Source organism: Protopterus annectens, chromosome 7.part0, assembly GCF_019279795.1.
Source record: "Protopterus annectens isolate FY-2018-M chromosome 7.part0, PAN1.0, whole genome shotgun sequence".
Classification (NCBI taxonomy): Eukaryota; Metazoa; Chordata; order Ceratodontiformes; family Protopteridae; genus Protopterus; species Protopterus annectens.
In genome coordinates this window covers 107843833-107869159 of record NC_056739.1, presented here as the reverse complement: position 1 = coordinate 107869159, position 25327 = coordinate 107843833, and the positions used below count along the sequence as shown (strand labels likewise).

General features: G+C 43.4%; 1 protein-coding gene across 2 annotated transcripts in view; it reads left to right on the top strand.

Moving 5' to 3' along the window:
* Window positions 1-25327, top strand: part of MAPK14 (mitogen-activated protein kinase 14) — a 1171379-nt gene that overhangs the window by 564987 nt on the left and 581065 nt on the right. For both annotated transcript variants that reach the window (XM_044076538.1, XM_044076537.1), the window contains exons 4-5: window positions 22735-22846; window positions 23666-23695. In XM_044076538.1, coding sequence (XP_043932473.1) covers window positions 22735-22846; window positions 23666-23695 — 142 coding nt within the window. The remainder of the gene's footprint in view (window positions 1-22734; window positions 22847-23665; window positions 23696-25327) is intronic.

Genomic DNA, 25327 nt, shown 5'->3' with positions numbered 1-25327 from the left:
TCCAGGTTATTCCTGGTTTCCAGAAAGGAAGGCTGTGCGCATCCCATTTTATACCTGTGTGCCCTCAAGTTCCTGCTGGTTCCAAAAATGAAAATATTAACTCTTCAGATGTTTTTACTTATGATAGCTCATCAGGCCTTCATGGTCACCCTGGATCTAACAGTTGCCTACTTGCACATTCCCAATAGCACAGATGCTTTTTTACATTCCAGAGCAGGTACCAGTCAGTATAATTTTTCTGCACTGCCCTTTGTCTTGCAAGCCACTCCCAAACACTCCCTGTAATTGCTTTTTGCATGACCAGAGGAGTCCAAATCTACCCCTACCTGGACGATTGTCTAATGCAAGCCACAAGTCTGTGAAAACTATACTCAGTCTCGTGTTCACCCAGAATCTCTTGACCTTCCAGGGCTTCAGCAGAAATCAAACAGAATCCTCCTCCAGGATTGTCTTCCTGGGGATCCCTTCTGGAGTCATCCCTTCAAAAGGCCTTCTGACCTTCGGGCAAGGTCTCTTTCCTGGCTCAGTACTTCCAAAATGTCATGCAGAGACAATACCTCACAGCCAGAGAGTTACTCATAGCACTGGACTACATGGCACTCTGCATCCTTGTGGTCCCTCTGGCCAGGCTGCACGTGAGAAAGCCACAGTGGTACTTCAGATGTGTGGTGCCAGCACGCACAGCCCCTTCCAGCCAAGATTCAGCTTATCCCTTGCCTCAAGGAGGAATTTGCTTGGTGAGAACAAGCTTGTGCTCAGAACCAGGGCCTTCCTTTCAGGTTCACTCCCAAGGAGCAAACCCTCACCACAGACTTCTCGGAGGTAGCCTGGGGAGCTCATTTCGAACACATGCAAACACAAGGAAAGTGGGGAAAATCAGTTCAGAGACAAACACATAAACCTGAAAGAGCATATCGCAGTTAAAAAAAAAAAAAAAAAAAAAAAAAGGCCTGGTAGCATTCCGAGAAAAATGGAAACCAGGGGTCCTGTTAGTAAAAACAGACATCACCACAGTCATATGGTACATAAGTAGGGCCACCCACTCCTACCCTCTATGTCGCCTAGCAATGCAGGTCTGGGAGACACCTCACTCTTTGGGATTACATCATTTGGCAAAATACCTTCCAGGCACTCAAAACATTTTATCAGTTCACCTCAGCAGAAACTTTGAGCCCCCACAAATGACGTCTGCATTAGTAAACATTTCTCATTATAGCCAAGAAATGGGGAGTCCTCCAGATAGACCTCTTCGCCACCAAGGGAAGTGCTTAACTGAAAAGATTCTGTTCCAGGAGCAACTTGCTCTCAGCCTGGAAGACGGATGCTTTTTCATTCCCTTGGACTCACCTTTTCATCTATGCATCCCCCCGCTTACCTCTTCTTCCTCAGGTGCTTCTAAAAATAAGGGAAGAGGGGCTAAGGGCAATACTGATGGCCCCAGGCTGGCCCAGGCAACACTGGTATTCTCTGCTACTCAGCTTAACAAATGCAAATCCATGGCAGTTAGTTCAGAGAGTGGATCTTCTGACTCAGGACAAGGGCAAGATCTTGCATCCCAATCTGCAGACACTCAAACTCTCAGCCTGGATAATTCCTCAGCATCCCGGACTGACCCTGCCCTTAGCAAGCAGGTTCAAGACATCCATAAAGAGGCCAGAAGGCCCAGTATTAGGAAATCGTACTCAGCTAAGTGGAAAAGGTTTTCCATTTGATGTCAACAGCAAGGCCACAATCCTCTTAGCCAAGATCTCCATCATCCTAGATTACTTGGCATATTTGGTTGGCAAGGGACTATCCTATTCCTCCATTAAAACTCGTGCCCATATCCCTGTTCTTCCTCCTGTCTTTTCACACTCCCTTCTCAAACAGTTTCTTAGATGAGTGATTCACATCAGACCTCCCAGGAGACAGCCTACCCCTCCATGGGACCTCAGTTTTGTTCTGGAAAAACGGACCCTGCCTCCTTTCAAACCAGCGGCTTCTGCTAACTTAGTTTCTAACTTGGAAAACTGCCCTTTTGCTGGCTATCACTTCTGCTAGTAGTCTCACTGAGCTGCAGGCTCTCATGGCAGTGGAGCCCTTCCTCATCTTCCATCCAGACAGAGTGTCCCTCAGGATTAACCCTTCCTTTATGCCCAAGGTGCTGACAGACACATCCTTGTATGGCTACCATCTTTCCCAGTACTTGGAGCCGGGGGGAATAATACTTCATTCCTTGGATGTTTATAAGCAGTTCTGTTACTATCTTGACAGAACTAAAATTTTGAGAAAATTAGACCAAATCTGACATTTGCCACCAGTTCTGAAGGAAAAACACTTTCCAAACATTCCATCTCCAAATGGATCTCTTATTGTATTTAATTTTGTTAAAGCCGTAATGGTAAGAAGTCACCTGAGGCTGTCAGGTCATACTCCACTAGGGCTACTGTTACCTGTGCTGTACTCCTGAAAGGAGTCACTGCTAAGGACATTCTGGAAGTTACTACGTGGTCATCTGTGTATGCTTTCACCAAAACTACCACTTTTCAGCCTTTTCCAGGTCCAGAGCAGGATTCGCCACTGCCATTCTGTCCTCTCCCTTAGCTACCTTCCACCTTCCTTTTCAGCGTTTGGAATCGTTGCACATGTCAGGACTGCACCATCGAAACACAGAGAACATAGTACAGTTGTGTACACTTTCCATAAATGTAGATGTTAGTGTTAACACAGAGAACATAGTACAGTTGTGTACACTTTCCATAAATGTCGATGTTAGAGTGTTTGCAGTGTTGCAGTCTTTCCTTCCCTCCTTTCCCCTTAACGTACATGGTAGTGTAGTACAGACTTCTCAAGCTGAGGGGACCCCCTTTTTTCCCCTTTCCCTTGCTTAGGTCCTCTGTCGTAGGCTTTATGGCCCATCTTAGGGGTGCTCCTACCTCCGGGGGGGCAAGAAAAAAACTGAAATCATGACTGTGGCTGGCTCCCTATATACTCGAGCGTATTGACATCAGTCAGGGTGTCCACCAGCTGTTGGAGGAGGGAAATTCTGTTCTCTGGTAGTCGGGCCAGCCAAGGGCTTTCACGGCAGGAAATCCCACAAGTCAGGACTGCAACAGTGAGTACACTTGAACATCTACATTTCTGGTAGTTGTACACAACTTTACTTTTCCTGCTGTGCTCGTATTGTGATTCTCTTGCTGCATAAGCTAGGACACTGGTACAGGCTCTGTTACTGTAAGCTGGGACATTGGTACTAGAGCAGAGTTTGTCTTGCTGTGTTAATACTCTAGTTTTGCTACTGCCTAAGCCAGAGTACTGGTATGGGGAGAGCATGTATTGTACCCTGGTTCTGTTACTGTATAACCCAGGACACTGATTTAGGTTCATAGATTAGTACTAAGCTAACTGCCCTTGCGAGCCATTTTAAGCCTAGCCAGTTATCCCTTCTGAGACTCAAACCCTGCATATTGTGTTTGTAAGGCAAACACCTTAACCATTAGGCCACCCTCCCAACCCCCGATATGAGGAAGAGCATTGACTTGAATTGCTGGCACCCAGGTTTGCTTAGCTTTTTTTTCCCATCTTTGATAATAGGCTACTGCCATTTAGGGACATTTGTATAGTGGTTGCTTCTACTGACCCCTCTACAAGTGGTGTATGCTAATATAGATTGTGACCCTGCACCAGTTGAGTGTACTGGTAGTATAAATGCTGAGGCAGTTTATTTTTTTAAGTGTATAAATACACAATCAAATAAACATGCGCACACACATAAAATAATTAGTAAACCTTAATGGGTCCATTGTGAATAAACCAAAATAGAATGCCTTTTATTTAAAAAATGGTTGTCCTAAATTAAAACATACATTCTCCACAATCATTAGATTTACTGGGGAGGATGGGTACCAGTTATTAAACTCAATTGTACAGGTTAAAATTATTACTGAAGTTTTAAATAAGCAACTTTTTGAAATATTCTGTTTAAAAATGCAGTATCCCATTTTGGATAATTAATATGAGCATGCTGTTTCCAACATGCCAAGTAATTATGGTTTCCTACTTGTGTAATCTTAAATTGCACTTTATTTTTGTACAACAGAAAGAATGTGCATGGTTGTGTACACACTAAGAATACATTCTTTATTTTATTCTTGCTAATAGCTGTACTGTTTTCTTGAGCTCTCCTCCGTGTTTTGTTGTCATTACTTTTATGTTTTACCACTTTTACATGTTGCAAACAACCCCTGTTGTATGACAGGTTATAAAATGTTATGTGACAAACTTGCCCATTAAAAATGTCACTACCATTTATTGCCTTGCTGCGCTGCACATTCCACAAATGTACATTCTTTGCTTGTTTCATCAGTTGGTTTATTGAAGTGGAACAGAGAAACCATTCTAAATAAATCCTACTTGTGTTTTGAAATTTTGCATGAGAAAACAGAAGTGGCCAGTCTGACGTACTGGATGGAGGATACTGACACCAACACGCTGCGTGTGCCTTTCACTGGACAGGGTTTCTTCTTTCTCCTGGCACCACATTTCGCTAATTTCAGTAAAACTGCTCTTGTAATTTTTTTCTGTGTACTCTGTCATGCTCCATGTATCCTATTATCCTTTTGTCCACATCTGTTGTCTGAATATTTTACGCTGTAATTCATTTTTTCTGTCTATGCTGTTGGTGTTTTACATTGGTATTCTGGAGCAGTTGTTTTAATTTTGTTGGCTGCATGGGTCTCCGAAATAATGTTATGAAGTTTTCTCTGTATTTTTCCATTTGCTGATTGTGTGAGTTAATGTAGGTAGTCAGTTTGTTGCTGATTTTATGAGTTGCAGCAAACCTGTTTTAAGGGATTCCTTTTAAGGGAATAATTCTAAGGGCTGCTTTTGGTTAGTCTCTGCTTTGAATCTGAGCTGTGTGTGATCTCTTGTGGTGGTGGTCAGATCCTTTGAGATCATGTGAGCCATGGAAAAAAACAAACGGCACTGCGGATCCTCTCAGTGCAACTGTGGAACATGGCCAGAGCTGTGCTTAAGTTCTTCAAGTCAGAAAGAACCTGAGCTGACCGAATGACTTAACAGCATGCTGCAGCAGAAACATAATCGTTCTTTTGTCGTGTATTGGTTCATAGGTGTGTATACTAGGCTAACGACTACCGACTACCAGGGCCTTCATAAGCCTAGCAGTGCAGTCCAGCCCATTTGTGTTCCTGTGGATCATGGGCATTTATTACGGTGGGGAGGGGGAAATGTTAGGAAGTTTCTAGATGATATGTTGAGGGGAATATTAGATGTTCTTCGTGTTTCACTGCTGCAGTCATTACATTGGGTAATCTGCTGGCAGGTTGCCCTCAGTCGACCTGAATTCCAAAGTCTTGGGTCCTGCGTCAGTTGCTGTCTTCTCTTCCATGACGTCAGGTCATCAGGGGTATAAAACATGCAGCCGACGCCATTTTCTTTAGTCTTTTTTGCCGCGCACTGCCTGAAGCAGAAGCATTTCGCAAGTGACGGTTAGCCGACTACTGAAATATACGAGTTTGAGTTTCAGAACCGAAGTCTTCACTAAATCTATGTACCCCGTTGGGGAAACTTTTTTTCTTGCTTTTTACCGATGTCAAAAAAAGTTAATAATTGTATTACTTGTGGGAAGCAAATACCTCATAAGGATTTCCATTTATACTGTATTCCTTGGCTAGGCCCTGATCACAACGTGCCTGGCTGTCGGTTTTGTGCTAGATTTAACCAACGCACTATTAAGCATTGGTATATTTTTGCATCAAAGTATTTTGGAAACCGATTTAACTACCCAGAAATGTCGTCTGATAGCAATCCGACTACCGGAGTACATAAAAAATGCAAATAAAAGGACAGAGAAAGGCAGTCGAGATCCAAAACCAATGACTAAGCTTCTTCTAAGCCAGTCGCTGGTTTGTCCGGCATGCCGTAAGATACTCAAGGTATTGGACCGACGGATGTATCTCTCTTGGATGCGTCCAGAGCTGCTGAGCAGGGACCGGCTTCTGAGGGTGTATTCAGACCTCAACATTTGTATATCAAACCGACGACAGCTGCAAAACCAAAGACAAAAGCAACTTCTAAAACTAAAAAACCAACGCATGAGCCACGTGCACAGGCCTCTATGCCTAAAAAACAGATCAAAATGGCTGAAGACCTTATTACCTTAATCAGGGGTGCCCATCCCCCTCCAGGTAAGAGGCCTAGGCAAGACACTGATTATGAATCTTCAGATCAAGTTTCTATTTCTTCTGAATCCTTTTCTGATCAGGAATGATCTATACCTCCCTATGAGGATTCTGATGCTGAGGAGTCTATTCCATCTGCATCTCCTCCTGATGATTATTCATTTGGGGAAATCTTGCATACTTTGAGGGAGCATTTTCACTGGGAGAGTCAAGATTTCTCAGAATCAAAAAAGAGGCTCAGGGATTTCCTTCTCCCTCAGCACAAGCCTTTAGCCATTCCCCCTGTTTTAGACATTGTGGATGATGTGTTTTTGAATTCAAGCTTGACCCCTGACTCCTTACCTATGGCTCCCAGTAAGCCGGATAGATATTACAGGGTCCCTGACTCACATAAATTTTTATTTAAAAACCCTGCTGCTGATCCTGAAACTATTTCACAGGGCCCAAAGGGAGTTAAGGCATCAACAGCAAAAAATCCTACCCCCTCTGACAGGGATTCAAGGACACTGGACAGATGGGGAAAAAAGGTTTATACATCTGCAACCTTGGCAGTCAGGGCCTTAAACTGTCAATTTCATATGCTTAAATACCAACAACATGTTATGGGATTGCTGAAACAGAAAATTATGTTGATTTCAGAATGTGCAGAAAATAAAGAATTGCAGGAATTATTGTATACTGCTGAACAAGTTGGAAAGCATACTTTGCAATGTGGTTTTGATTCTTTAAAGGCCTCCTACAGGGACGCAGTTACTGGATCTGTGATTAGGAGGCATGCCTGGTTAAAGGAACAAAATTTACCTGATCGTGTTAAAGCTAAATTGCTAGATGCACCTTTACAGCAAGATTCTCTGTTTGGTATTAAGGCAGAAGAGGTTTTAAAGAAAATTGAAGACAAAGCTAAGTCTATGCAAACTGTTAGACTTCTTACAAGTGCAGCCACCAAGATTCAGTAGATACTGGCCTAAAAAAAATTGGTCCTTTCCTGTGCAGACAGAGCTCAAAGGGGCAAATCCAGATGCCCTAAGGGTTCCCGATACCAGGCGCAAGATTTGTATAGGTCAAAGCAATGGGGCGCATCCACCTCCAAATCTGGAGGAGATAAAGCGCAAACCTACAGAAAGCAATCCCAATGACTTCTCTATGCCTACACCAAGCACTTATCTTTTAGCAGCACCCATAGGGGGAAACTTAACACTTTTTGCTCAAAATTGGCAGTTAATAACCCAGGACAAGTGGGTACTAAACATCGTATCACAAGGATACAGATTCCATTTCCACATTCTGTCAATGATAAATGGTTGGCCAGATCTGCCAAAAAAACAATGGGCAGAGGCACGGAAACAGGTTACGTCCCTCATGGATATGAGGGCCATTCAGACAGTCCAGAACAGGAAAAAGGACAAGGTTTTTACTCGACTGTTCTTGGTACCAGAAAGGACAAGGCCTGGCGGCCAATACCGGATTTATCGATTCTGAACACATACCTGGACATTCCAAAACTCAAAATGCTGACTTTGCAGCAGCTTCTGCCCATGCTGGGCAGGAATGCTTGGCTGGTGACTTTAGACCTAAAAGAGGCATACCTGCATGTCCCAATAAGGGAATCATGCAGTAGATACCCCAGATTCAAGGCTGGCTTAATGCATTACCAATTCTCTGCACTGCCCTTTGGCTTATCTACTGTGCCCAGGGTCTTTACAAAGTGCCTGGCACCAGTAATTGCATTTTGCAGACAAAGAAGTATTCAAATATATCCTTACTTGGATGACTGTCTCATTGAAGTAGAGAACAAGGGCATTCCTCTTCGAGACCTGGCGTTTGTGAAAAGGCTTCTAACATGCCTAGGGTACACAAGAAACGAAAATAAATCACAACTGCTACCCTCTGAAAAGATAACATTCCTGGGTGCAAGCTTGAATACAACTGCCCAGATGACCTCACGTCAGGCAAACAAAGGCAACTGACTACTTACTTCAAACTGATGGCAACAAAAGCACAGTCTTCTGCAAGACAAATTCTGCAGGCTCTGGGCTTCATGGCATCCTGCATCCTACTAATGCCATATGTAAGACTGCATATGAGGAAACCTCAGTGGTACCTAAAAAGCTTATGGAGTCAACGTTCACACAGTCTGGAAACAGTGATTCCTCTCATTCCCTGCCTGCAACAAGAGTTTCTATGGTGGGCAAAGGCCTGTCACCAAAACATGGAACGGCCCTTCACTCTACCCCCTGCCAGCCAAACCTTAACAACAGACGCATCAGATTATGCCTGGGGGGCCCACATGGCAGGAAGATGCTTTCAGAGCATATGGGCACCAAAACAAATGCATCTACATATCAACCAAAAAGAGATGCTAGCTGTTCAGAATGCCCTAACAGCCTTCGAGGACTTACTTCATCCAGGGCAACTACTGATAAAGACGGACAACACCACAGTCATGTGGTATATAAACAAGCAAGGGGGCACACACTCATACCCACTTTGCATATTAGCCATGGCACTGTGGGACACAGCTTTGACCTACCAAATACATCTTCAAGCTCAATTCCTGCCAGGAAAACAAAACACTCTGGCAGACAATTTAAGCAGAAACCTTATGGATCCTCATGAGTGGAAACTAAATCCACAAGTCTTCAGAATGATAACAGAGAAATGCGGGAGCCCAGACATAGATCTATTTGCCTCTCCTCAAAATTATCAATTGAAAAGATTCCGCACAAGGACTTATCACAGACAAGCATTAAAAGTGGACGCTCTAGCCTTCAGTTGGAAAAACTTATCCGTTTATGCCTTTCCTCCTCTGCCTCTTCTCCCCAAGGTGTTCCTAAAAGTCAGACAAGAGAAGTCAAACATAATATTAATTGCCCCAGACTGGCCGCCCCAATACTGGTACCCAATCCTAAGGAACTTGTCTCAATACCAGCTTGGATCTTGCCTCCAAGACCACAACTACTGTCCCAGCAAAACAATTAGATCCTGCACAATTAACTACAGACTCAGAACCTGGCAGCATGGCTAATCATTTAATCATACAAACGACACCTCTCAGTAAAGCAGTGGTGGATATCATTTTGGAAGCCAGAAGGCCTAGTACTAGAAAATCTTATGCTGACAAATAGAAGAGATTCTGTGCTTGGAATCAAGCACAAGGAACTGATACAGCAGAACCACATATTCCTCAGGTATTACAATACTTAACTGAGATGCTTGACAAAGGCCTATCTTTATCTTCAATCAAAATCCATGCCTCTGCCATTTCGGCTCATTACAATACTGAGCCACCAATCTTTTCTCATTCTTTAATAAAGCAGTATCTTAGAGGAGCCAAAAATTTAAGGCCTCCTAGAAGATCACCATTACCTGCATGGGACCTCAATTATGTGTTGGAAAAGCTTACCCTGCCTCCATTTGAACCAGCTTCTACCGCTGATATAAAGTTCTTATCATGGAAGACAGCTCTGCTACTAGTAATTACTTCAGCAAGAAGAGTTTCAGAGCTACAGGCCCTCATGGCTGTAGAGCCTTTTATCATATTTTACCCAGACAGGGTGTCTCTGAGGACAAATCTTACTTTTATGCTTAAGGTGGTTTCCAGTGTGGCTGTTAACCAAACAATTCATCTGCCAACTTTTTATCCAAATCTGCAGAACAAAGGGGAGAGAATTCTGCATTCCTTGGGCATACACAGACAGCGAAGATTCTACTTGAGCAGGACTAAAGCTGTAAGAAAAACTGAGCAATTGCTAGTGTCATATGCTGCAGGATCAGACGGAAAGGCTATTTCAAAGCAGACAATTTCAAAGTGGATAAGCCACTGCATCCGTTTCTGCTACTTGCACCATGGTAAACCTGTGCCCAAGGGCATTAGGTCTCATTCCACCAGAGCTGCAGCTACTTCAGCAGCCTTTCTCAGAGTAGCACCAACCAAAGACATTCTAGAGGCTGCTACTTGGAGTTCTGTTCACACCTTTACAAAGCATTACCATTTGCCTCTTTAAGTCCAGGGCAGGCTTTGCCACTGCAGTGCTGCAGGGACTTATAGCTGCACCTAATGCTCTTTAGCTCCAGCCTCCCAACCATAGTTTTGGGATTCTACCCAAATGTAATGATTGCAACAGTGAAACACGAAGAACATAGTACAGATGTTCTTCGTCTTCCCTTGCTGCAGTCCTGACAATTGGGTATAGTCCGCGTCCCAGTCGGCCCGAATACCAGAGTATAAGGCTGACGTCGGTCATGGCGCCTTAGACTGACGTCAGTACGTCAGGGTACTAATGCGCATGACCGACGTCATTTCCTCAGTCTTTTTTGCCGCATGGTCCGATGCAGAAGCAATTTTGCGAGTGCAGGTTGGCGTTCTGAGATTTTCCAAACCGGAGTTTCAGACCGAATACAGAGTTGGCTAAGTAACCCGTAGAACATTTTGGTTTTTTCTTGCCTCAGTATTTAACCGGATGTCAGAAAAAGTGAATAACTGTATTTCTTGTGGGAAGCAGATACCGCATAGGGATTATCATACATTGTGTATACCTTGTTTAGGGCCTGAGCACGACGTTGTTGGTTGCCGCTCTTGTGCTAGATTTAACAAGCGCACTATTAAGAGGAGGCTTGATTGTGCTAGGTTGGTGTTTGGAAAGCGTTGCAATTATACTATGCCGTCGGATGCTCCGACGCCTGCTTCATCTAAGAAGCGCAAGGACAAAACAGTGAAGTCTAGGTGTGAGGAACCGGCAGTCCCGGACGTCGGTCCTTTAGAAGGCTCAGGGGAGCCAGAGGTTTTGCCAGGAGTCTCTATGGAGTCTCAGGCAGATACTCTACTGTTACAGGATGTGCCCTCTCAGGAGGTAGGCCAGGCTGAGGGGGCTTCTCAGGTAACTGTTCTTCCCTCTCTTCCCAAGGTAGTTAGGGCCTCTCCTTCTGTTGCCAAAGCTTCTTTTAGAGGAAGGCCAAGTTCAGCTTCTGTAGGGGCTTCTCCTAGCATTTCGGGCTCTGTGCCTAAGAAACATATGCTTAAAATGGCAGAAGATTTGATTACTCTGATTAGAGGTTCTATGCCCCACCTGATAAGAGGCCTAGGGTGGAACAGGAGTTTGATAGTTTTGAACAGTGTTCACAGGCTTCAGAGTCTTCTGTGGAAGACTTGCAAGAGTTTCCTACTTATTCTGATTCTGATGTGGATGATTCCACTCCTTCAGCTTCTCCTCCTGAGGATTTTTCATTTTCAGAGACTCTTCACTCCATGAGGGAGCACTTTAAATGGGAAGGCCAAGATTACTCTGACTCCAGAAAAGGCTTAGGGAATTCTTGTTTTGCCCCAGCATAGGCCCTTAGCTATTCCTCCTGTGTTGAATGTGGTGGAGGATGTTTTGCAGAGGCTTCTCTGAACCCTGATTCCTTGCCTCCTGCTCCTGTTAAGCCTGATAGGTATTATAGGGTGCCCAAGCTCATAAGTATTTGTTTAAGAGTCCCAGGGCGGACCCAGAAACTGTTTCTCAGGGGCCTAAAGGTGTTAAAGCTTCTGTGGTTAAAAATCCTGTACCCTCTGATAAAGAGGCAAGGGCTTTGGATAGGTGGGGTAAGAAAGTATATACTTCTTCCACTCTAGCCATGAGGGTTGAATTGTCAATTTCATATGCTGAAATATCAGAATTATCTCCTTTCACAATTGAAATCTAAGGTGGATGCTTTGGCGGAAGGTATTGAGTGTAAAGAATTGCTGGATTTGGTTCATGTGTCTGAACAAGTGGGTAAGCATTCTTTGCAGTGTGGTTTTGATGCTGTTCAGGCCTCCTCGAGGGTGGCTGCTACTAGTTCTGTTCTTCGCAGACATGCATGGTTGAAGGATCAGAATTTAGCTGAGCATGTTAAGACCAGGATTTTGGATGCTCCTTTACAGTCTGATGTGTTGTTTGGACCGCCTGTGGAAGCAGTTTTAAAGAAAATGGAGGACAAAGCTAAGTCTATGCAGACTGTTAAAGATTTTTTGCAGGTGCAGCCTCCAAGTTTAGTAGAAATTGGCCTGCTAAGGGGTGGACATATCCTGCTTATGGTTCCCAGTCTAGGGGTAGGTCTAGACGTGGTAGGGGCAGGGCTCAAGGTTCGTTTAGGTCTAGATCAGACAGTTCACCTGCTCAGACTTCTGGTGAGGGCAGGGGTCAGTCCTTTCGTAAGCAGAACCAATGACCTGCCTTTTCAGCTGCCAGTGGACTCGCCTGGCAGCTCCTTTGGGAGGAAGGTTGTCTCTTTTCAAAGAAAATTGGGATTTAATCACTCAAGACAGATGGGTGCTGGATATCATTCATCACGGTACAGATTTTATTTCCACACAATGCCCCTTTCAAAGGCATGCCAGATGTTCCTCCTCCACAAAGAAAAGAGGCTCACAAGCAAGTTTCTCAGTTACTCCAGATAGGGGCTATTCAGCCAGTCCCTGTGTCAGAAAGGGGCTTCGGATTTTATTCTCGCCTGTTCCTAGTACCAAAGAAGGGGAACACGTGGAGACCAATTTTGGATTTATCTATCCTCAACACTTATCTGGACATTCCCAAGTTCAAGATGTTGACGTTACAGCAACTGTTACCTCTGCTGGGCAAGGATCACTGGATGGTAACTTTGGATCTCAAGGAAGCTTACCTTCATGTGCCCATACGGCTAAGTTGCAGAAAGTATTTGCAGTTTCGAACTGGAGATTTTCATTATCAGTTCTCTGCATTGCCCTTTGGCTTATCTACTGCGCCCAGAGTATTCACAAAGGTTCTGGCTCCAGTGATAGCTTACTTCAGGCTTCAAGGCATTCAAATTTATCCTTACTTGGACGACTGCCTGATTCTGGCTCAAGAAAAGGAACACCTTCTACAGCATCTGGAATATGTCATAGCAGTGCTAAGATGCCTAGGGTATTCTGTGAACGAAATAAAGTCCAGTCTAGTACCCTCTCAAGACATGTGCTTTCTGGGTGTGAGACTGAATACAGCAGCCCAGATGGCCTTTTAACCCCGGACAAACAAAAGAGTCTGTCACTTTACTTCCATCAACTATCTCATCAGTCCGTGCTGACTGCAAGGACAGTCCTTCAAGCATTAGGGTTCATGGCATCTTGTATTCTGATGCTTCCCAATGCCAAACTGCATATGAGGAAGCTGCAATGGTATCTCAAAAATGTATGGACACAGCACTGCCAAGATTTGGACACTGTCATTCAAATTATACCTTGCCTTCAAAAGGAATTCTTGTGGTGGGCTCAGGAATGTCACCTAAACAAGGGACTCTCTGTGACCCGGCCAGAGGCGAAGTCAGATTTTAACGACAGATGCCTCGGACACTGCTTGGGGAGCTCATCTAAATGGAAAGTGGATACAAGACAAGTGGCCTGCCAGACTACAGCATCTACATATCAACATGAAGGAGATGTTGGCAGTCCAGTTTGCATTGATGGCGTTCAAGGAGTTACTTCTTCCAGGGCAGGTGTTGATTCTGACAGACAACACAACTGTCATGTGGTACATCAACAAGCAAGGGGGAACACATTCTTATCCTCTATGCAGGCAAGCAATGATTTTATGGGAGACTGCGTTAAGCCTGCAACTGACTCTTCAGGCAAGGTTTCTGCCAGGAGCACAGAACTCCCTAGCAGATGTATTAAGCAGACAAATCATGGATCCCCACGAGTGGAAACTGGATCTTCATGTATTTCAGACATTGACAGTGTCATGGGGAACTCCAGACATAGATCTGTTCGCTTCTCCACTAAACCACCAGCTGCCAAAGTATTGCACAAAGGGGTTTCATCACACAGCTTGGAAAGTGGATGCTCTGTCTTTCAGTTGGAAAAACCTTCATGTCTATGCCTTTCCACCTCTACCTCTTCTTCCAAAGGTATTACTAAAGGTCAGACAGGACAGGCCAAGGATGATTTTGATAGCTCCAGATTGGCCTCGGCAACACTGGTACCCACTTCTAAGGAGTCTTGTAAAGAAGCCTCCATGGCCTTTACCTCTGATTCCTCATCTGTTATCTCAGAAGGACGGTCATCTGCTCAATGTCAAGCTTCAATCTCTTCATCTCACGGCTTGGCATATTCTGTGTTGAAGCATGGTAGGTCTCAGCTTCCTCAACAAGTTTTAAATGTGATTATGGAAGCTAGAAGGCCTAGTACTAGGAGAGTATACATGAAAAATGGAAGAGATTTTTATTTTGGAGTACAGCAAAGAATTTGGAGATTTCAGAGCCTAATTTGAGTGTGGCTCTTCAATATCTTACTGAATTATTGGACAAAGGTTTGTCTTTCTCTTCCATAAAGATTCATGCTGCAGCAATTTCAGCTCACTATGATTGTGACCCACCTTTGTTTTCGCATCCTTTGTTCAAGCAGTTTCTTAGAGGGGCAAAGAATATAAGACCCCCACGTAGAGCTCCTACTCCTGCTTGGGATCTCAATTTTGTGTTGGAAAAACTCTACAACCTTTTGAGCCTGCAGCTACTGCTGAATTGAAATATTTGTCATGGAAGACTGCTTTTCTGTTGGCTATTACTTCTGCAAGAAGGGTGTCTGAGTTGCAGGCCCTTATGGCAGTAGAGCCCTTCTTGATTTTCCATAAGGACAGGGTATCATTACGTACTAATCCTTCCTTTATGCCTAAGGTGGTTTCTAGTGTGGCTTTAAACCAAACTATTCATTTGCCTACGTTTTTTGCAGATCCTCAAAATAAAGGGGAAAAGATTTTACACACTTTAGATGTACACAGGCAATTGCGTTACTATTTGAGCAGGACTAAAGATTTTAGGCAGTCTCAGCAGTTACTTGTTTCTTTTGCTTTAAGTTCACAAGGCAAGCCTGTGTCAAAACAAACTATTTCTAGGTGGATTGGCTTTTGCATTGCATTTTGTTATTCCCATCATGGCAAAGAGGTTCCAGCTGGGATTAGGCCTCATTCCACTAGGGCTACTGCCACTTCAACAGCATTTCTAAGGGGGGTGGCAACTAAGGATATTCTGGAGGCAGCTACTTGGAGTTCAGTGCATACTTTCTCTAGGCATTATCACCTGCCTATATACTCTAAGACTAGAGCTGGTTTTGCCACAGCTGTTTTACAAGGCATGTTGTCAGCTCCTGCTACTTTATAATTTGCCAGCCTCCCTTACCTCTGCTTTGGGATTCTACCCAATTGTCAGGACTGCAGCAAGGGAAGACGAAGAACATAGTACAGTTTTGTACCTACCATAAATGTAGATGTTCGAGGATTCCTTGCTGCAGTCCAATTTACCCTCCCTCCTTCCCCTCTGTGTTTCAGGGTGGTTGTGTAGGTGAGTTTACATGCATATATTTTTGTATATATTACTGTATATATTGTACATGTTTTTTGGTGCAGGTTGTTTTTGGGACTTGTCTTTTTGGGTCTTCTGACATCTGGGGCAAGAAAAGACTGAGGAAATGACGTCGGTCATGCGCATTAGTACCCTGACGTACTGACGTCAGTCTAAGGCGCCATGACCGACGTCAGCCTTATACTCTGGTATTCGGGCCGACTGGGACGCGGACTATACCCAATTGTCAGGACTGCAGCAAGGGAATCCTCGAACATCTACATTTATGGTAGGTACAAAACTGTACTTTGTGTACACCTACCATAAATGTAGATTTTCAAGTGTATTCACTGTTTCAGTCCAGGTTACCCTCCCACCCATCCCCCTGTCATTCTAAAGTTTATCTTTCCTTCTCTGTCTTCTACAACCTATGTGGTGTATTTGCTTGTAGATGAAAGTAAAGTTTATATTGATGCATACATATATATATATATATATATATATATATATATATATATATATATATATATAAAATATTGCTACCTTTTTGGAGGCACCTGACATCGGTGGCAAGAAAAACTAAAGAAAATGGCATCGGCTGCATGCTTTATCCCCTGACGTCATTGGAAGAGAAGACAGCAACTGACGCAGGACCCAAGACTGTGGAATTCAGGCCGACTGGGGGCAACCTGGCAGCATATTACCCAAATGTAATGACTGCAGCAGTGAATACACTTGAGCATCTACATTTATGGTCAGTGTACACAAATGTACTTTTAGGTATTACTGTCTGCCTCTGTCTATCGTAGACATGGTGGTCAGACCCGGGGTGAATTTCCAATATCCCATCCATTAGTCAATATTACACTTAAATAGGGTTAGGGATGGACTGTGCTTCATTCTGTTGCGTAGTTAAAAGATTGGTATGCGCTCTCTACAATGAAAGAGTGATTTGGTAGTAGATGCAACAGGCTGCCGTATTTCCAGAAGTCATTTGATCCCAGTTTTACCAGGTGTGTGTTTTTAAGTTTCATTAATCTTGGATCGATTCATTTGCTTATTGAAGAATGAGGAAATGTGGGTTAAGGCACCTGTGTTTTTAGTACCTCATTTAAACTGGTAGCATAGCCCCAGAAAGGGTTGGGCATTACCTTGATTTTGTGATTAATTAGAATAGAATTCTGTGCCATCAGTAGATGTTCTTTGTGTTTCACTGTTGCAGTCATTACATTTGGGTAATCTGCTGGCAGGTTGCCCTCAGTCGGCTTGAATTCCAAAGTCTTGGGTCCTGCGTTGGTTGCTGTCTTCTCTTCCATGACGTCAGGTGTATAAAACATGCAGCCGACGCCATTTTCTTTAGTCTTTCTTGCTGCGCGGTGCCCGAAGCAGAAGCATTTCGCAAGTGCTGGTCGGCCAACTACTGAAATATTCGAGTTTGAGTTTCAGAACCAAAGTCTTCACTAAAGCCAAGTACCCTGTTGGGGAAACTTTTTTCTTGACTTTTACCAATGTCAGAAAAAAAGTTAATAATTGTATTACTTGTGGGAATCAAATATCTCATAAGGATTTCCATTTATACTGTATTCCTTGGCTAGGCCCTGATTACAACGTGCCTAGCTGTCGGTTTTGTGCTAGATTTAACCAATGCACTTTTAAGTGTCGGTATATTTTTGCATCTAAGTATTTTGGAAACAGATTTAACTACCCAGAAATGTCGTCTGATAGCAATCCGACTACCGGAGTACATAAAAAACGCAAATAAAAGGACAGAGAAAGGCAGTCGAGATCCAAAACCGACGACAAAGCTTCTCCTAAGCCAGTCGTGGGTTCGCCGGTACTCAATGACGCACTTTCGCAGCCCCAGATACCCGCTACCTTCGAGTCGCAGGCCTCTACCGACACCCATATGGAGGCCAGCATGCAACAAGATACTCAAGGTATTGGACCGACAAATGTACCTCCTTCGGATGGGTCCGGAACCGCTGAGCAGGCACCGGCTTCTGAGGGTGTCTTCAGACCTCAACATTTTTATATCAAAACAACGAAAGCTGCAAAACCAAAGGCAAATACACCTTCTAAAACTAAAAAAAGACGCCTGAGCCATGTGCACAGGTCTCTATTCCTAAAAAACAGATGATCAAAATGACTGAAGACCTTATTACCTTGATCAGGTGTACCCATGCCCCTCCAGATAAGAGGCCTAGGAAGACACTGACTATGAATCTTCAGATCAGGTTTCTATTTTTTCTGATTCCTCTTCTGATCAGGAATTATCTTTACCTCCCTATGAGGATTCTGACGCTGAGGAGTCTATTCCATCTGCATCTCCTCCTGGGGATTATTCATTTGGAGAAACCTTGCATTCTTTGAGGGAGCATTTTCACTGGGAGAGTCAAGACTTCTCAAAATCAAAAAAGAGGCTCAGGGATTTCCTTCTCCCTCAGAACAAGCATTTAGCCATTCCCCCTGTTTTAGACATTGTGGATGATGTGTTTTCAGAGTCAAGCCTGACTCCTTACCTCCGGCTCCCCGTAAGCCTGACGGGTATTACAGGGTCTCTGACTCTTTCAAATTTTTATTTAGAAACCCTGCTGCTGATGCTGAAACTATTTCACAGGGTCCAAAGGGAGTTAAGGCCTCAACAGCAAAAAACCCTACCCCCTCTGACAGAGATTCAAGGGCATTGGACAGATGGGGAAAAAAGTTTATACATCTGCAACCTTGGCAATCAGGGACTTAAACTGTTAATTTCATATGCTTAAGTACCAACAACATGTTATGGTATTGCTGAAACAGAAAATGATGTTGATTTCAGAATGTGCAGACAATAAGAAATTGCAGGAATTATTGCATGCAACTGAACAAGTGGGAAAGTATCTTTGCAATGTGGTTTTGATTCTTTAGAGGCCTCCTGCAGGGCCGCAGTTACTGAATCTTTGATTAGGAGGCATGCCTGGTTAAAGGAACAAAATTTGCCTGATCATGTTAAAGCTAAATTGCTAGATGCACTTTTACAGCATGATTCTCTGTTTGGGATTAAGGCAGAAGAGGTTTTAAAGAAAATGGAAGACCAAGCTAAGTCAATGCAAACTGTTAAAAGATTTCTTACAAGTGCAGCCACCTAGATTCAGTAGACACTGGCCTACAAAAAATTGGTCCTTTCGTGTGTCAGACAGAGCTCAAAGGGGCAAATCCAGACGCCCTAAGGATTCCAGGTACCAGGCTCAAGACTCATACAGATCAAAGCAATGGGGCGCATCCACCTCCAAGTCTGGAGGAGATAAAGCGCAAACCTACAGAAAGCAATCCCAATGACTTACCTCTTCCTACACCAAGCACTTATCTTTTGGCAGCACCCATAGGGGGAAAATTAGCACTTTTTGCTCAAAATTGGCAGTTAATAACCCAGGACAAGTGGGTACTAAACATTATATCATAGGGATACAGATTTCATTTCCACACTCTGCCAGTGACAAATGGTTGGCCAGATCTGCCAACAAATCAATGGGCAGAGGCATAGAATCAGGTTACGTCCCTCAGTGATATGGGGGCCATTCAGACAGTACCAGAACAGGAAAAAGGACAAGGTTTTTACTCAAGACTGTCCTTAGTACCCAGAAAGGACAAGGCCTGGTGGCCAATACTGGATTTATCGATTTTAAACACATACCTGGACATTCCAAAATTCAAAATGCTCCCCTTGCAACAGCTTCTGCCCATGCTGGGCAAGAATGCTTGGCTGGTGACTTTAGACCTAAAAGAGGCATACCTGCATGTCCCAGTAAGACAGTCGTGCAGAAGATACCTCAGATTCAAGGCTGGCTTAATGCATTACCAATTCTCTGCACTGCCCTTTGGCTTATGTACTGCGCCCAGGGTCTTTACAAAGTGCCTGGCACCAGTAATTGCATTTTGCAGACAAAGAAGTATTCAAATATATCCTTTCTTGGACGACTGTCTCATTCAAGCAGAGAACAAGGACACTCTTCTACGACACCTTGCGTTTGTGAAAAGGCTTCTAACATGCTTAGGGTACACAATAAATGAAAAGAAATCACAACTGGTGCCCTTTCAAAAGATAACATTCCTGGGTGCAAGCTTGAATACAACTGCCCAGATGGCTTTCTTCACGCCAGACAAACGAAGGCAACTGACTACTTACTTCAAACTGATGGCAACAAAAACCCAGTCTTCTGCAAAACAAATTTTGCAAGCTCTCAGCTTCATGGCATCCTGCATCCTACTAATTCCATATGTAAGACTGCATATGAGGAAACTTCAGTGCTACCTAAAAAGTTTATGGAGTCAACATTCACACAGTCTTGAAACAATGAGTCTTCTCATCCCCTGCCTGCAACAGGAGTTTCTATGGTGGGCAAAGGCCTGTCACCAAAACATGAGACGGCCCTTCACTCTACCCCCTGCCAGCCAGACCGTAACAACAGACGCATCAGATTATGCCTGGGGGGCCCACATGGCAGGAAGATGCATTTAGGGCCTGTGGGCACCAAATCAAATGCATCTACATATCAACCAGAAAGAGCTATCTGTTTGAAATGCCCTAACAGCCTTCAAGTACTTACTTCTTCCAGGACAACTACTGATAAAGATGGACAACACCACAGTCATGTGGTATATAAACAAGCAAGGGCGCACACACTCATACCCCCTTTGCAGATTAGTCATGGCACTGTGGGGCACAGCTTTGACCTACCAAATAAATCTTCAAGCTCAATACCTGCCAGGAAATCAAAACACTCTGGCAGACGATTTAAGCAGAAACCTTGTGGAGCCTCACGAGTGGAAACTAAATCCACAAGTCTTCAGCATGACAGCAGAGAAATGGGGGAGCCCAGACATAGACCTTTTTGCCTCTCCTCAAAATTATCAACTGAAAGATTCTGCACATGGACTTATCACAGACAAGCGTGGAAAGTGGACACCCTATCCTTCAGTTGGAAAAACCTATCAGTTGATGCTTTTCCTCCTCTGCCTCTTTTACCCAAGGTCCTCTTAAAAGTCAGACAAGAGAAGCCAAAGATGATATTAATTGCCCCGGACTGGCCCCGCCAATACTGGTCTCAATACCCAGCTTAGACCTTGCCTCAAAAACCACAACTAATGTCCCAGCAAATCAGTCAGATCATGCACAATCAACTACAGACTCTCTGATCCTGGCATCATGGCTAATCCTGTAATCATACAGACAACACCTCTCAGTAAAGCTGTGATGGATGACATTTTGGAAGCCAGAAGGCCTAGTACTAGAAAATCTTATGCTGACAAATGGTAGAGATTCTGTGCTTGGAATCAAGCACAAGGAACTGATAACAGCAGAACCGCATATTCCGCAGATATTACAATACTTAACTGAGATGCTTGACAAAGGCTTATCTTTTTCATCAATCAAAATCCGTGCCTCTGCCATTTCGGCTCATTACAATACAGAGCCACCAATCTTTTCTCATCCTTTACTAAAGCAGTATCTTAGAGGAGCCAAAAACCTAAGGCCTCCTAGAAGAACACCTTTACCTGCATGGGACCTCAATTATGTGTTGGAAAAACTCACCCTGTCTCCATTTGAAGCAGCTGCTACCGCTGATATAAAGTTCTTATCATGGAAGACAGCTCTGCTACTAGCAATTACTTCATCAAGAAGAGTTTCAGAGCTACAGGCCCTCATGGCTGTTGAACTTTTTATCATATTTTACCCAGACAAGGGTGTCTCTGAGGACAAATCCTACCTTTATGCCTAAGGTCGTTTCCGGTGTGGCTCTTAACCAAACAATTCATCTGCCAACTTTTTATCCAAATCTGCAGAACAAAGGGAGAGAGAATTCTGCATTCCTTGGACGTACACAGACAGCTAAGATTCTACTTGAGCAGGACTAAAGCTGTATGAAAAACTGAGCAATTACTAGTGTCATATGCTGCAGGATCAGAAGGAAAGGCTATTTCAAAGCAGACAGTTTCAAAGTGGATAAGCCATTGCATCCGTTTCTGGTACTTACAGCATGGCAAACCTGTGCCCAAGGGCATTAGGTCTCATTCCACCAGAGCTGCAGCTAATTCAGCAGCATTTCTCAGAGGAGTACCAACCAAAGACATTCTAGAGGCTGCTACTTGCAGTTCTGTTCACACCTTTACAAAGCATTGCCATTTGCCTTTCTACTCCAATTCCAAGTCAGGCTTTGCCACTGCAGTGTTGCAAGGCCTTATAGCCTCACCTAATCCTGTTTAGCTCCAGCCTCCCAACCATAGCTTTGGGATTCTACCCAAATGTAATGACTGCAACAGTGAAACACTAAGAACATAGTACAGTTGTGTACACTTACCATAAATGTAGATGTTTGAGTGTATTCACTGTTGCAGTCCAGGTTACCCTCCCGCCATCCCCCTGTCATTCTACAGTTTATCTTTCCTTCTCTATCTTCTACAACCTATGGGGTGTATTTGCTTGTATATGAAGGTAAAGTTTATATTGATGCATGTGTGTGTGTATATATATATATATATATATATATATATATATATATATATATATTTAGAATATTGCTACCTTGGGGGCACTTGACATTGGGGGCAAGAAAACCTAAAGAAAATGGCGTTGGCTGCATGTTTTACACCCCTGACGTCATGGAAGACAAGACCGCAACCGACGCAGGACCCAAGACTTTGGAATTCAGGCCGACTGAGGGCAACCTGCCAGCAGATTACCCAAATGTAATGACTGCAGCAGTGAATACATTCGAACATCTACATTTATGGTAAGTGTACACAACTGTACTTTCTGTATATCGGGAGGAGTACAGGGTTTCTCTATATCAGTTTAGCAAACACTGGAGAAAAGTTTTAAGAGAACGAAGGAATTAATTTATGAAACATCTGAGTGAATGGTAATTGTAAAAAAGGAAAAATGTGTATAATGCATGAAAAATTGTTTTATTTTTATTTGTGTGTATACCTGTCACTTTTAGTTTTGATTTAATAGCTATTTATAAAAAAAAATGGGGAAACCTAACTTCCAGAGATATTTGCTTTTGCATGTGTTTGTTCAGCCAACTTTGAACTGTACCTAATTATCAATGTAACTCTGTTGGAGCTTTTCTCCCCGGGCCTCCGCTGAAAAAGGACATGTATCCAGTCGGACCATCCCGGTTAACAAATGTAAAATAAATAAATAAATATAAAAATAAAATAAAATACTTGCATTCTGATCTCAGAACTTTGATTATCTTTATAGGTACCTAGTAACGCACCTGATGGGAGCTGATCTAAATAACATTGTGAAATGCCAGAAATTGACAGATGACCATGTACAGTTTTTAATATATCAAATAATCCGTGGCTTAAAGGTAAGGAACTTCAGAGTTGCCACTCCCTTGTCTGGTATTTGAGTGTACAGGGTAAGGACGTTACAGTTAGCTTTTATAGGATGCAGTCAGTAATATCTGCATTTTAAATATTTTGGAGATGGCTTTTGATCTTGAGTTATTGTATTTAAATTGGTAAACATGTTCTAAGTCTGTCCTGCTTTTATCTTTGGACAGTTGAGGTCCATGCCTGTAAAATGTGAAGATTTCACAAAACTCTGAAACTCGACCTCTTAAGGAAGTTCTGCAGGCCTTTATTCATGTACGAACTTTTGTAACAGACAAGTTACTTGTGCAAGGCCTGCACTTTGGGAGGTTATAAAGTAGTAGCTGCCCTGTGGATTTTCATTTGTTACCTAAAAGTCCTGAGTATCAGGTGTGATGAACATCAGTAACTTAGGTTACGTCTTTGCATTATGACAAAGTTGACCAAAGCCCCAGTAGAATGTTAGGGTGGTGGACATTTATTTTCATTCTGTTGCATCATCTGTATTTCTGTGTGTCTGTCATCCATTTATAGCTACGTAAATTAGTGAGCATACTGTCTTGGCATTAAAGATAGAATAGTTAGCAAAAAAAGTGTTGGTATAAGCACACGACCATGAAAAATGTGTGTGTGAGAGTTCACCTTGACATTGTTTCTTTTGATTATGTAGAGCACAGGTAAGTGTGGTAACAAAACTAGTCAGTAATGGGAGTTTTTACTTAACGTGTTTGTACTTCCTCACATGGCTTTTGTTTTGAGATCAGATGTATAGATATTGTATTTATTTCTTTTTGTTTTTCTTTTTTTTTCCACAGTACATCCATTCTGCAGGCATCATTCACAGAGTAAGTAATACTTTATTCTGTTGTAAATATTTCCGTTTCTTGTAACGATTCTGTACTTTGCTAAATGTATTTAAAAGGCATGATGTGTCAGTGTGTTGTGTGATGAATAGGAACTGGGGAAACACTTGTAGGACTGTTTTTAATAGTGGCACCAAGCTTGCTAGTGGATGACTAGCCAGATGTGTGACATTTGTTTTTGCTTTGACATGGTATTTAGTGAAAATAGTGGTGCTGCGGTAGCGTTGTCGCCTCACAGCAAGACGTTGTCCCGTTCGATTCTCAACTAGAGCATCTTCTGTGTGGAGGCATGCGTGAATGAGCATGCCTTCGTTGAAGGTTGTGCGTCAGGGCTGGTAACTCGGCACGTAAAAATCCACTACCAAACATTAGCGGACCGGAGTTCCGCTGTGGCGGCCCCAAACCGGGATAAGCCGAAAGACACAACATGGTATTTAGTGAAAATGAAGGCTTCTTCATACATCCAAGTTTGCAGCTTTTCTGTTCACATGATGTTCATCGTGTTACCCTGCTGCAGTCATCACACTTGGGTTATCCTGTCGTCAGGCGGTCCTGCAGTCAGCCGGAATTCCAAAGTCTTGGTCCGGCGTCGGTTGCTGTCGCCTCTTCCCTGACATCAGTGTGCCAGGGGTATATATAATGCAACCAATGCCATTTTCTTCAGTCTTTCTTGCCGCGCGGTGCCCGAAGCAGAAGCATTTTGCAAGTGCCGGTCGGCCGACTCCTGAGATTTTTGAATTCGAATTTCAGACCGAAGTCTTCTATAAAGCTAAGTACCCCATTGGGGAAACTTTTCTTGCCTCAGACCGATGTCAGAAAAAGTTAACAATTGTATTTCTTGTGGGAAGCAAATACCTCATAAGGATTTTCATTCTTATTGCATACCTTGCCTAGGCCCAGACCACGACGTCACTTCTTGTCGGTTTTGTGCTAGGTTTAATAAGCATACTATTAAAAGACGCTTTGATTTCGCACGACACTACTTCGCTAGGAAATTTAACTACAACATGCCGTTGGAGCAACCGACTACCGGCGTGCACAAAAAACGCAGGGATAAGGACAGGCAGCCCAGGCCTAAGCCAGATTCAGAGGCTTCGGCTGATCCGGTCTCTGGTCCTCAGTGAGGCTCCAACGCAGCCCCTGACTACCGCAGATCTGGAACTCGAGACCACTACGGAAATTTTGACGGAATGTACCAGGCCGACGCAGCCTTTTACTTCAGCGACTTCGCTTCAGAAGATGTTGGTGCTACAGAAACGCCATCAGTTTCTGAAGGCGTTTTCAGACCGACGACGGTCACCATTAAAATGTTTTCTAAGTCAAAGACTCCTTCTAAAACTAAAAGGACTGCACTTCAGTCTCCTGTTCAAGGCCCTATGCCTAAGAAACAGATGCTCAAAATTGCTGAAGATTTAATTTCATTAATCAGGGGTTCACAGCCCCCTCCTGACAAAAGGCCTAGACAAAAGGAATATTTTGCTTCCTCTGAGCAAATGTCCATTTCTTCAGACTCCTCTGAGGACCAAGACTATTCCTTCTCTCCTTATGAAGATTCTGATGCTGAGGACTCTATTCCCTCAGCTTCTCCTCCTGAAGACTACTCCTTTGGGGAAA